This window comes from Pipra filicauda, unplaced genomic scaffold (genome assembly GCF_003945595.2).
Source record: "Pipra filicauda isolate LSUMZ 115617 unplaced genomic scaffold, ASM394559v2 scaffold159_size1710840_pilon, whole genome shotgun sequence".
NCBI classification, from domain to species: Eukaryota; Metazoa; Chordata; class Aves; order Passeriformes; family Pipridae; genus Pipra; species Pipra filicauda.
Window position 1 is genome coordinate 1,006,714 of NW_024104095.1, and position 13,765 is coordinate 1,020,478.

General features: G+C 37.7%; 1 protein-coding gene across 1 annotated transcript in view; it reads left to right on the plus strand.

Moving 5' to 3' along the window:
- Nucleotides 1-13,765, plus strand: part of USP10 (ubiquitin specific peptidase 10) — a 47,732-nt gene that overhangs the window by 24,173 nt on the left and 9,794 nt on the right. Inside the window, exons 4-10 of the mRNA XM_027725154.2 lie at nucleotides 2,032-3,048; nucleotides 7,326-7,417; nucleotides 8,893-9,002; nucleotides 9,419-9,474; nucleotides 10,789-10,892; nucleotides 11,620-11,719; nucleotides 12,955-13,135. Coding sequence (XP_027580955.1) covers nucleotides 2,032-3,048; nucleotides 7,326-7,417; nucleotides 8,893-9,002; nucleotides 9,419-9,474; nucleotides 10,789-10,892; nucleotides 11,620-11,719; nucleotides 12,955-13,135 — 1,660 coding nt within the window. The remainder of the gene's footprint in view (nucleotides 1-2,031; nucleotides 3,049-7,325; nucleotides 7,418-8,892; nucleotides 9,003-9,418; nucleotides 9,475-10,788; nucleotides 10,893-11,619; nucleotides 11,720-12,954; nucleotides 13,136-13,765) is intronic.

Here is a 13,765-nt window from a genome sequence, read left to right on the forward strand (position 1 = left end):
GCAGGGACAGGCCAGGCAGTGCAGCACTGACAGCCCCTGGAGCAGGAGGTGATTCCTGACATCTTCCAGCCCTTCCCTCTTCAGTGGATATCAGGCAGCAGCTTCCCACCTCCCTGTCTCTGGGCTGCTGGTTTTTATTACAAGAAACTCCAGCCCTCTCTGGGGTTGGTGACGGCTCGTCAGCGATTGCAGAAGTGGCTGGTGACTGGCAGCCAGACAGGCAGGGTGTTAGAAAAGCCTTTCTCACAGGGAGAGGTGAAGAGAATTTGAAATTTGAAAGTCAGGCTCTTGTTAATATGATTTAGAGAAACCAGATGTGTATGGAGAGTTTTTGCCCTTTTTTATTTTTAAAAAGTCTCCTTTAGTCTGACTGGCAGCAAGATTGAAATCGATACATGACGTGTTTACTTCTCATTTACTAGATCAAAGCAGAAAAACAATTAACATCGGTATTATTATCATTTGTTCATGGTATGTTGGTATTGCATGTGTAATTCAGAGCTCAACACACACTGAATGTTTGTTAATCTTCATTTCATATTGAAAAATAGTACCCTGTAGATTCTTGTTTCTTTCACGTTTTTCTTAAAGCTGAAATGTTTCTCAGCAGACTTTTCTAGAAAGTATTGGGAGAGTTTTGAGAGGGCTCAAGCTGTTGTGTTGACAGTCACGTATCAAAACATTCCCCACTAGATTCTGTCCTCCCATAGGATCATTTCCTTAGGTGTGTGAATAACGTCTTTCCTTGGGAACTGTTACTTGCTTTTTGTTGTGTTTAAAAAAAAAAATTCGCCTCATTTTTATCGAGTCTGTGATGTACTCAAAAATACCCCTTTATTGACATGTCAGACATAGTAAGTTGCACCAAATCTTAAAAATTCAGTGGTGTATCCCCTTATATTCCTTTGGAAATAATATCTGGTGGTGTTTGGTTCTGTAGTTACAGTCTTAGAAATTCGAAATGCATGTTTTAGCCCCATCTTTGAGGAAACACAAAATATTAAAACTAACGTGTTTGGTACAGTAACATAAGTGTCATAAAGAGCTACAAAACTTAGAGGACTAAAATGTGAGCTTACCTTTAGCATTCCTTTTATCTCTTTTTTTATAGTTACTGAGTTGTAACTGAAGTATTCAGTGTTACTAGTTAGCACACATGCATTATAACTAATTAAATGCCATGAAACTGCACAACTTTGTGTCTGGCAATATTTTGGGATACTGCAGCCTTCCATGAGAATATTTCTTATTGTTTCTTTAAAGTTCCAAGATAAATAAATAAATCAATAAAACAAAAAAGCCTGTTCATAATTTTTCAGTACTGCTCATATGTACAAGTTGAATGCTGACTTGTGTTGAGTATCAGTCATATTTCTTGTCAGAAAAACCTGGAGTCATATATATAATATTCTTATGTAGTAATAAATTCAATTCTAATCAAATAAATTATCGATGAGCCTAAAGTTTCAAAACCTGTAATTTCATTGTTTCCATGCAATTAATGAAAATATATTTGAGTTATTATGGATTGTGTTAAACCTTTCATTATAATAGATCACACCAAGAAAACCAAATCCAGCCCCCCAAAACTCAAACTTCATATATGGAAAAGTTAGAGGTGAGGCTTGGATTTTATAATTGTCAGTGGGAAAGACTGGCTTTAGAAGAAATGTCGAGTTAAATATTGCAGCATATTTTATAGGCAATTATCCAGTAATTAACTTAATGCAGATTATTTCTGAAGTTGTTGGGCTTTAATGGTTTTTCTTAAGAGGTGAATTTTATAGGGGTTATTTGCAGGGGCTGTACAGTGATCTGGAAAATTACATACTCTGTGTAAGAAAACCTGAATCATGCTCCTATCTTTAAGAGAATGATGTTTTGAAATGGTCTTCAGGATCAAGGTTAAGGATTACTTTTGTTTGAGGGAACGTAGTTGAGTTGGAGAAAAATAAGGAGGTTTTTTTCTTGCTCTTGTAGCTTCTCGATTTGCTGTAATTCTCTAACTGAGATTTGCCTTCTCTTGTCCAGGGGAAGAGTATCAGAGAATTGAATTTGGTGTTAACGAAGTTATTGAGACGCAATCATCTGTCCTAAATAACACCGACTACAGTATTTCAAGTACTCTGAATCCTCAGGCTCCAGAATTCATCCTCAGTTGTGCACCTGCTCAGAAACCCCCTGATGATGCTCTCAGTGAAACCAACTACAACTCCATCGACTGCCAGTTCAGCGATCCCGGCCTGGCTTTGGACAGCGGCTCCAACGCGGAAAACGACGGCTTGTCCGGAGGCCTCGGGCAGAGGGAGCGCAAAAAGAAGAAGAAAAGACCCCCTGGATATTACAGTTACCTGGAAGATGTCAGCGATGGCTTGGCCCCCCCGGAGGCGCTGGTGAACGGCCACGCCAACTCCTCGGGACTGCCCCCGGAGGACACGGAGCTGGCAGGAGACATCCCCTCCCTGGCCACGCCAAGGACTTGCAACAGCCCGGACAACTCCGTGGACTTCGTGCCTGGAGCTGTCCCTGCTGGGGCCGTTGCCAGCGCTCTGGACAATGCCAGGACTGCCGGGCAGCCCGAGGTATGCCGAGTTCCTAATTCTGAACAGTTTTGCCTCCCCTCGGAGGCCGTCAGAGATAGCCCCCTAAGGACAGCTGGTGTACAGTCTTATGCTGGTACTGATACTACTGAAAGTCTTGGCGTTACTAATGGACAAACACTTGAATCCTCTGGTGAGGACACAGCTGCCAATGGGGTAGAATTGCACACTGTGGAAAGCACTGACTCAGACCAAGCTAAGCCTGAGGAAGCTTCACCTACTACTGAGGCAACAGTCCCGGTTGCAGGATCAGTCCCCGTTAATCAGCCTGCAAAATCGTGGGCTAGTCTTTTTCACAATTCCAAGCCCTCTGCTTCCACATCTGTGGTCTATGTTGAGACTAAGTATACCCCTCCTGCCACATCTCCTCTGGTCCCTGAAAAACAGGTTGAAGTCAAAGAGGGACCTGTTCCAGTTTCAGAGGATCCTGTAGCCATAAAGATTGCAGGTATAGTTAATACACACGAGTGGATGTTACAAGCTCTGCTTGTAAACAGGAGTGTGCAATATTCATAGAAAACATTCCTCTGGTGATGTTCCCCTGGTAATAAGACAACTGTTCAAACACTGCACGAAGGTTGTAATTTGAATAAACTAGTTTTGTATCCCTCTGAGTAAACATTCCAACCAGGGATTGCCTTGTCATTATCCCAGATACGGTAAAACTGTTGCTACTTGTCAAACAATGTGTTTAAATGATCTGTGAATTTAAATAGGCTGGTTGTGTTCAGATCTGTGCTGTTGTAACAAGGAGAATAGGAAATGGTGGTACATTATCCAGTATTTATTATCTTGTAGTGCATTCCATTGCAACAAGAATATTAATGTATTTACACCAAAGTAGCTGAAATTCCTGGACACTGAACAGCAGCTGAAGTGTAACATCTAAATAGGTCTTTCTTCAGAAATTCTAATTCAGGGATATTATATTTACTGATATGCTGTTTGAGAGGTCTGTCCTTCCAATTTTGAAGAATTATCCTTAATTATTATAAACAATATTATTTTATCCAGAAACAATGCTAGCTATTGCCTGCTCAAGAAAAACCATAAGGAGCTGTCCAGAGGGTACATCAGGAAAGGGAACGAGTGATACAAAGACTTTCCCTGTTGGTCCTGTCATATTTTTGGTTCTAATGAGATATACTAGAAAATGCGGGAGATCCTTTTTGCAGCTTCGGTCAGAAAACACCAAGTTTTCCCAGTTGGTTGCATTTTGTGTCATTAATTCATGAATGTTGGGACAAAAGTAATTAATTTAAATCTGTGAATTAGTCTGTACGTGAAATGGGCTGGTGAAAAATCCTGCCATTTGTGCTACAAACTAATTTACAAGTGCAATGAGTGTGGCAGCTTCGAGTCAGATTCCTACTCTGCCAGAAGCTGACCTGGAGATAACTATTCAGAATGCCCAGAAGTAGATCCTGCCTCTCCTCCCCTCCTTACTCAGAACTGTCTGTTGAGAGAAAAGCTGTCAGAATAATTTGTACTTACCACTTAGGTGTTACAAGCACAGTTGACTGTATTAAAAAAAATATATGAGCAGGTGATTCCAGTTTGTATGGTGCCATATATGTGGAGAACAATGTAGTCTTAAAATCTCAAGCTATCCTTTAGTAATGACTTTTAACTTAAAACTATTTTGTGACAAGCACACAGCTAAAACTGCTTGCCATAAATGAAAAAGGTTTTTTATCTTGTCCAGGTTGCTTCAGCTCTAAGTTAACTTCCTGAACTTTTACTGCTTCTGTACTATTTTTTGCCACCAGGTGGGAGCAGAGCTTTTTGTTTTGTCTTAAATGTAGTAAAGTAGCAATGTCATTTTTATGCAAGTTGTCTTTTGCACCTTCACTGTTAGTTGTTTGGGCAGATAAGAGGAATTCAGCTGCTCGTAGTAGCTGCTTTAGGTAGGAGTTATGTTGCTGCAATTTCTGTAATTCACATGCTGCTGATTTTGGTATAAAATGTTTACTTGAAGATGTGAATGTCATGTAAATGTACTCAGTGCTTTGCTCTGTGGAAAAAAGGAGGTTTTCTTTATTTTCCATTCTTTGGTGTTCTCTGTCCTGTTTGGAAAACAGGAACCTCAGTGCTTTGTTCAACACCCACGCTCATGGTTGGCAGTAGAATTAGAGAAGAGGATCTGGAAGTTTTAGGGAGTTGAGGAGTGTCCTCAGTAAAGCTGAAGAAGAAGTTTTTTCCCGCTGTGTGTTAATACCAATTTACATGGAAAAGGAGGAAGGTAACTAATTCTGTTGTTGCTGTTGAGGACTTGATGGAAATGCCAGTCTCTGGGCATTAGTTCTCAAGGAAGATTCCACAGTGCAGCAGTGAAAATAGAAGGAAGGTTTGAAAACCGTGTAGGCAAACATGGAAAATTTGGATTTACTTTGTCTCAGTTGAGATTGTTGGAGTGACCACTGATGTAAATTCACATGATGATTCACTGTTCTCCCAAGACTAGAGAAAAAGAAAGGAGTTAGTTCAAATTGTAAGAAAGGTGTTTCAGTATTACATATTAGAAAATATTTTCTTATTGTAAAGGTAGGTAAGTGCTGGAGCACTGAAGGAGTTGTGGAGTGGAGACATGCAAGGTTTGGGGGGGTTATAAATGACTTCATAAATGCAACCTGTTGCATTCTTGCAGATACTGATTTTGTGTAGGGTTATCCAGCAGTGTTGTCCTGGGATTTTTTAATCATTGTCCAGTTTGAAGAAAGATCTGAGAGACAAAATATTCTCCAAATAGGGGCCTCAGGCCAAGTGTTGAATATCTAAGGTGTTAAATTCCTAACTTTTAACAAGTGTCTTCAACATGGAGACTGTGTCCATGTGGTTCCTCTCTTGTTAAACTTTGGACTTGCTTTGATAAGGAAATAACCTTTTCTAGAAAAAAATTGGCAGGTATTTGTAATAACAAGACCTAGTGAATGAACTTTAGCAAAATGTGTTTTGTTTACCTACAAAAATGTTAATAGTGTTCTAGATCTGTTTTCAAATCAAGGCCTTTTCACCAGTCATTCTCCAAAGGGAATGTGAGTTCTTTTTGATTAATAACTTGAGCTTTCTAACAGATTTTGAAATTTTAAGATGATTTTTTTCATGGTTTTAAGTGTATTTTTCTTCTGATACTCTTGTGAAAGTTCTTTTAGTTTCTGTGCAAATGTTAGATGGAGATGTGGTATTGAATGCTGTACACAAAGGTAATTCTTTGTTAAAAGAAATAAACTCAGTAATTGCACTAGACACTGCTACAAAGCAGTTTTATGACCACAAGAGGATGCTAAAGGTCCTAATAATATCTTTCTTTAGCATGGTGCAAAAATAGGGAAGAGTTAATGTCAAAAGTTGCTGATAGACATTCAAAATATAATTTTTTTTCCTCTATTTTTATCCTAATTTCCAACAGTGCTTAGTTATATTAACAGAAAGATTGTATGTGTGCACAACACAGTTCAAATGTTAATATATCCTGAAATACTTGAGCAGTAATTCAATATTTCAGCACTCACAGAGGAGTTTTCACCTGCCTCTCTGCTACATTTTCCATTTTACATCTTATTTTTTTGTCTGCTCTTTCAGCTGCCAGGTTCTTTATGTAATAGATGACTGACTTAAAAATGTCCTATTTTTTTGTCATTTTAATTTGGTTAGAACTGGTGGTGTCTGCAGGAAATACAATCTTATAGGTAAGGAGATATTTTGGAAGTAGAAGGACGTGGATTTTGTTGGCAGTTCTGCCACCTCCTCTGCTTAGTTATGGCTTTGTGCCTCTGTTTTTCCACCTGTGTCATGTTATTTTATTTGTCCTTCTAGAGAACAGCTCAAACTCCTTAGGTTTATGCAGGGTAGCATATAAAGGTCCTCACATCTATTATAAAAATAAATAACCCCCTTGGTAGACAATTGCCACGTTCATTTACATCTGTTAGTTCTGACTTGTATACCTCTTGTCCTTATTTTGCAAATTTAAGATACACCAGCTCCAATATTTTCTTTAAATGGTTTTTATTTGGGGACCTAAATAAGAGGTCAGGATTCCTGGAAAAACTCCCTGTGCTGCTCTTGTTTCATAACTGAGGCACAATTATGTGCAGTGGTTTCTAAGTTTTAAACTTCATTGCTGAAGGTTTTGGAAGCAGGAAAACAAGTGGAATTACATTATGTAAGGCTGTTATCTCGTAGATTTTGCAAGTCTTAAACCAGTAAATAAAACAGCCTGTTCTGAAGAGCACAGTAACATCTGTCTGTCTGTTTGCACTGAGATGTTTTTGTTGTAAGATAGTGGATGGTGAAACTTGTAAACTGGGACTGCTCTGTCATCTTCATCTCCCTTCAAAGCAGAAGAATTTGGGAAATACTTCCTAAAACTGGGGACAAGTGCTGCCAGCTAATGGGATTTGATATCTGTGTATCTATGTAAATAAAAGTATCTGCTTTTAAGGAAACAAAAATAAAACCAAATAGGTCTTGTCAGTTTTGCAATGCCAGTGGTTGGTTTTTGTCCCAGCATCCTCCTGACCCGAATTCCAGGATGTCTCCGGTGGAAGAAACACGTCTGGTTTGAAATACAAGCAGTGCTTAAATGGAGTGAAAATGATTTGCTGAAGTTTCTGGGAATCTTGTACATTGAACTGAATTATTTTGTGATGCAGCAACAGATACTTGTTTGATGGCCACATGTGAGTTTTGTTGATGCTCAATTTACTGTTTCTCACCCTGCAGAAATACTGGAAAGTGTAAGGCTAATACATAAACCAGTGTCTTTGCAACCCCGAGGGCTGATCAACAAAGGAAACTGGTGCTACATCAATGCTGTATCCTTCCCTGGAAAAAATAATACTCTTAAGTTAAAATTTGTGTAGTATATCTGTCAAAGTTTTTCTGGATTTCTCTGGTAAGTATTTTATAAAAGTGTTTGTCTTCCCAGATCCTGCTGCTGTGGTTAAGATGTGAAGTGTAGCAGCTAGAAATCCAAGGGGATTTGGGATCCTTGAGCCTCAGGTCCAGAGTTCCCCTCCAGTCCTGTTTGCAGTTGTTACCCGTGTCAAAATATTGCAGAACTGTGACTTTCTCCTGATTGAAAACCTTTTAATTTCTAATTATGTTTACTCTGCATCAATTTAGGTGGTTATTTATCTTTTGTACTTGAAGTAACTGTCCTGACTCTTGGGCTTTGTCTTGGCAGTTGGTAAGGGGATCATTTGGCTTTTTGTTGAGCAGGCTGTCACTATTATTGTTTAAAATATTCCTTTTGCACATTACATTGTGGAGGATGAACCTGCTCTTAATGTATTGGAATTGTATTCCCCTGCAAAAATAACTTTTACCCTGGGGAACAGAGATTGTCCTTCAGTGCTATATTATGATATTAATAAAAATCATTAATAATTTTTAAAATTTTGTCCTGTGTTAGCAAGGCTCACTGTGAGTGACATTTGGGATACCCTGAGTACTGGTACTGCAAAGGAAAAATAACTAAGACCAATTTCAAGACTGATCATGACAGACCCTAATAAACTATTTCCAGAGCAACAATTGTGCTTTAAACTTCAGCTTTTGTCTTATATAACCAGTTGTGCACTCAGCTATTACATATACATATTAGCTCCCATTTTTTCAGTCTTGAAGTGTTACATGGGAATTTATTATTCAATTTTTGCACACTGTGGGGACCAAATTAATCTCTCTCTGTAGCTGTTGAGATCGATGCCTTTTTTGTCATTTCCCTCCAGTCTTTTAATGCATTTCCTGTGTTCACTGGTCTCACCAAGGAGGTGGTTTTAAACTGTTATTCTCCCAGTGTGCTCTGGAGTTTCACTGGTTGCTCCCAACTCTTGACGCTGCAGAATGTCTCACATCACAGAGGGTTACTTTTAGTTTGGGTACAGGGGTGAATCACCACCTCTGACGTAAAATCTGTCGACTTCTTCCATTCTTCTCAGAAAGCATGTTACAGGTTATCTCTTGCCAATTTTCAAATTGTTAATTTTATAAAGTCTTTCCTATGAAAGTTCTTTTCCTCCCCTGCTCCTAGACAAAATGTTTTCCTTTTTGCCACGATTAAAATGTCACTGAAATCACTGCATGTTATAAAAAGCTGTGGTTTTTTTTTAGTACAACTTCTGCACATCACTGGTTAATGTTGTGATAAAGCTTCATCTTCTTTTCCAGTGTTATGGGTTTGAGCGACAATAAAAATATAGAGTTTGCATAGAATTTGAAATATAACTGAATATTTGGTTAATATACAGATGAATTTTTTGCATATTTCCTTAATGCCATTGCATAGACCCTGCAGGCCTTGGTTGCTTGCCCTCCAATGTATCATTTAATGAAGTCCATTCCAATGTATTCCAAATCGCAGAGGCCGTGTACCTCAACTCCAATGCTAGACAGTTTGTAAGTAGCTTGGGAAAAGGGAATAAGAGTCTGGGATCTGACTGAGCTCGTTCAGAAATAACAAATGATCGTTGTTGAAACTTGCTCTGTATCCAGAAGTCTCTCTCGTGTGGTTTTTGGGCGATCCATGTCTTTTAGAATGAACTTGGTATTTTACAACTCCTTGACTAGTCAAGGAGGATACTTCCTGTTGCCTCGGGAGTATCAGTTGTAAATTGTGCTTAATATGCAAAAATGAACCAACCAAACACCTGGGTTTCATTACAGTGATCAGGTTGGGTTTTATGTTTTACTCAGACTTTGTGATGATATTCTGTTTTTTGGCAGTCATAATGGCAATGATCTGATTGTATTATTTGTCCTTCTAAGTCTTAACTTGCTGCTCATGTGGAGTTGTTCCTTCCATTCCGTTGCAGTGTTCGTTTAATGAATGAGTTCACTAATATGCCTGTACCTCCTAAAGCAAAGCAAGGTGAGTGGGAATAGGGGCAGAAAAGTCATAAAGTGGTAAGAAGGCTTTGGGGTAAGGATCTCATTGGGTGATGTACTTGAGACCTCTTAATACTGGTGCTTGATCCTCTTCAGGGCTCTTTGGGATTTTGGGGTTTTTTCGATACCTTACAAAATTTGCTGTTGCTTTTGTGTCAGTGTTGCACTTTTTCTTATTGGTGATTCATGTCAGGAAGTCAGAGATGTACATTGGTCAACCACATAGAAGAAAAAATTTAAGGTGTAACAAGTGCAATAAGAATAGTTTTTGTTGAAGGTTCACTTAATTGTTAAGATTTCTTCTAACAACATGTCCTTTCTAACAAAGTCATGTAAAAAATACAGCGTTTTACTTCGTTTCCTTCCTTACCTATTTCCAGCTTTTTAGTTTATCACATTGCTCAATTCTATCATCCTTCCTTAAATCCTGAACTCTCCCATTCATTTGGAAAAGGGGCCAGAGCAGGTCTGTTGAGCAGTTGGAGATTGCCTGCAGGAATACTGTCTTGGCTTCTGATTCCAGAGTGAAAGCTTTAGAAGTGTGTGACTCCTGCTAATGCAGATTCAGGCTCAATGATGATCTAGAGGAATAGAATGTTTTTTGATGCAAGTAAATTATCTTACAGATTTCAGTTTTTTTAATCTTAATTTTAAACCAAGTCTTTTGTATTACAAACTTAGAGAAACAAGCACATTCCTGAAACTTTTTTATGTAACGTGATAAGAAAATATTGCAAGGAGCTGGTTGTTCCAGTGATTTCCAAACAGTTCAGACATTTCTGTGGTTTCTTTCTGTAAAACAAATCTCACTGGCTTATGCAACTTATTATACTTCTAGGTCATTTCATTGTGTAGTTTTCAAGTACAGTTTTGAGACCTTGTATTGCCATTAGGTGGAACATTCTGTCAAACTGTTTCTTGGTTTGTTTGTTTTTTCTCCAGTGAGGGAAAATGATCTGTTAGAATTGCAAATACATACAAGCTTTTAAGAAGTGTTCTTCGAGTACAAAAATTTAAATAGAACTAGAATGTTCTTTTATGATGACTGTGGATATTCTTGTTAATCTTCAGAGTGTTTATTAACTTTTCTAGAGCATCTGTCAGTCAATGCAGGGTGATGTAAGATGGTTTTTTTAAAAAATGTTTACAGATAAAGAGTATCAAGATTAGAATAAAACTATTAGTAAATAAATGCTGAGCTCCAAAATCTAGTGATGTGTGAGGAGAATATTAATGTATAATGTAGAAAAAACTTCTCTATATTGTTACTTATATTTATTTCTCTTTTGCTTTGCAGCTTTGGGTGATAAAATAGTGAGAGACATCCGACCAGGAGCTGCCTTTGAACCGACCTACATTTACAGACTCTTGACGGTTATAAAGTCGAGTCTGTCAGAAAAGGTGGGACTTAAAATCCTTGACTTCTGGCATTGCATCACAGGGCAGTCCCTGTCACTGAAACTGTGGAAAGCCACACATCAGATTCTGTGCTCAAACACCACAAAAATCAGCTAATTGATAGCTCATTATAATGTCTTGGGACTTGAATGAGTTAATTATAGGTTTGGCAGTTTGATGTGTCAGAATAACGAAAAAATTACTGTTGGAATGGAACATCTCTTTTTATAATGAAGTTACCAATGGATTGACATTTAAGAAATGAGCAGTTGTTCATTTTTGTGAGGGATTCCGCCTGGAATGGTCAAAGGTCCGGAGACTTCAAAATACTATTTCAGGTTTAGTTTCAATTTAAAGAAAAGGTAATAGTTGGAAACCATCTTTTCATTTGGCCATGGCTTGACAGCAACTCTTAATAGTGGTTTTAAAAGAAATAGGGGAAAAAAAACCCCAGCTCACATGTTAAATGGAATTTGTATTGAGGAGAATGCAGAAATGCCATGTGAAGCTTATGGGTGTATTTGCTTAGGGCAGTTTGGTTTGAACTGGTTAAAAATGAGGTGCTGTTACAGTAAAATTTAAACTTTTTTTGACATTAAAACTTAGACTCAGTAGTTGCTGAATAGGCTAAATTAATATGAAAAAGCTGGATGGTCCATCTCATGAACCTTCTGTTAAAAGGAAACCATGAAAATGTCATAGAATTAATTGAAAAAAATGTTTTATTCAGGGCAGGCAAGAGGATGCTGAAGAATACTTGGGATTTATCCTCAATGGACTACATGAAGAAATGCTGACCCTCAAGAAACTTCTCTCTCCACATAATGAAAGTTAGTGGATACTTTTTTCCCTTGGTAGAAAACGATTTATTTCAAATACTATGTTTGTGTGGTGATTCTGTAACACAGAGTAATGTTTAGAGTAGATGTTGAGATAGGGGTAGACTGCTATGTTTTAGGGGACTCTGACAATAGCAAATCTGGATAAAATGAACCCATTCTGTAGTTTATAAATGATCTGAAGTTACTGGGTATTTGGAAGAGCACCATCATTCTGTAAATGCTCTGAATGACAATCAGTCATACACTTGGTCCTCCTAACCAATAAAATTCTGTATTACAAATGTATACATTATTTGAGGTTAACTCAAGCTGACTGGTCTTGTCTGAAGCATAGGGATGTTTGTCATTCATAATACCTGCAGTGTCAGTTGTTTTCTGGGGTTTTGGTTCTCTCAGTGGGAGCTCAAAATAGATCAGTGTCTTTTTTCACTGATCTTTAAACCACTGTTAAAAGTCTTCTTTTTGAAGTGGAAAGTTCTAGACTAAAGGCTAATTTATATCCAGTATAAACCAGCATATTAAATGATTTTAAAATTCCTACTGACAAAGTCAGTGAAGAATTTTTCTTTGGAAGAATTACCAGAATTGTATGCAAAGTGAAATGCCATTTTATTTTATAGTGGCTTTATGGTTGAGCCCCCTGTTAAAAATGAAACAAAATACTGTGAGCCTTGGCCAAGTATAGAGTTAAGATCTCTAGTTATCCGATTTCTCTTTAGTTGGGTAAATTTTTTAAGATCTAAAATGTTCATTCCACATGTTCTGTAGCTGTGAGCAGTTTATAGCCTCCTGACTTGGGCACTTGCAGAGAAAATATTTGCTAAGCCTTGGGTTCCCTGTAAAATACCTGTGCAGAGAAGGAGTTGTATTTAATAATAACTTAATTATGTTTCCAGAATAACACTTGACTTTCTAATTTTCTACCCCATAAATTTACTGCTATAAATATATCAAACTTTGCTGGAAAACTCCATTTATTTACATACAGTCATCAGTGAAGCTAGGTTCTGTTAACACAGGATGTGTCCAGCTAGGAGTGAGCCTGGAAAATGCTTGTTCTCTTTTTTATTTATTAAACCAATTGATCCGTGGAAGCATTTTATCCTTGGAAAGGATGATGATTATTATTATTATTATTATTTGCCTTTTAAATTCATTACCTGTCTACGTGTTTTATTTGTAAAAAACTCAACGTGGTTTTTTTTTTTCTTGGTCTCTTGAAGAACTGTTGGTGTCCAACGGCCCTGAGGCTCAGGCTGTTCCCGAGGAAGAGGAGCAGGAGGAACAAGGGGAAGGCAGCGAGGACGAGTGGGAGCAAGTGGGACCTCGCAACAAGTCCTCAGTCACCCGCCAGGCTGACTTTGTGCAGACTCCAATCACTGATATCTTTGGTGGTCACATAAGGTACAGTACTTTTAAGTGTCTTGAAAGAAAAAAAAATGTTGAGAAGCAAAGAGTTGCACGTAGAAAATATGTATGCTTGGAATATTAATGTCTTAAGAATTCCAGCTGCTTAATTTTTGTGTCCTCTGAGAATTCTTGACTCGTGTTGTAAATAAGGATACTAAGAGATAATGAGATTTACAAAGAGTTAACTCTTGTGAGTGAAATAAAGTAAAAAACTGTGGGCTTTTAGTCCTTTAGACACTTAATGCTTCCCAGAGAAAGTTATGTGTAATAGTTAATAAATGTTAAAAGCAAAAGGAATCTGGAAAAATATAAATTACTACAAGATGTTACTGGAATGAAAAGAATGTGGGACATTACTTATATTCAGGTCTGATACCAGATGAAGGCAGAAAGTAGATCCTGAAAGAATATTTTTTGGAAAGGAAGCCTCATGACTTGTTTGGAGAAATGTGTAATTTAAAATGAAAGCAAAGTAAACACTTGCTAAAAACATATTCAAAACAAAACTGCTAGACTCGAAGAATTATTTTTAAATTGGAGACAGACACTTAATTGCTGGTGTTTGACTCTCTGTGTTGCCAGATATTCAGTCTAGAAGTGTGAATAATGTGGGCTAGTGCCTTC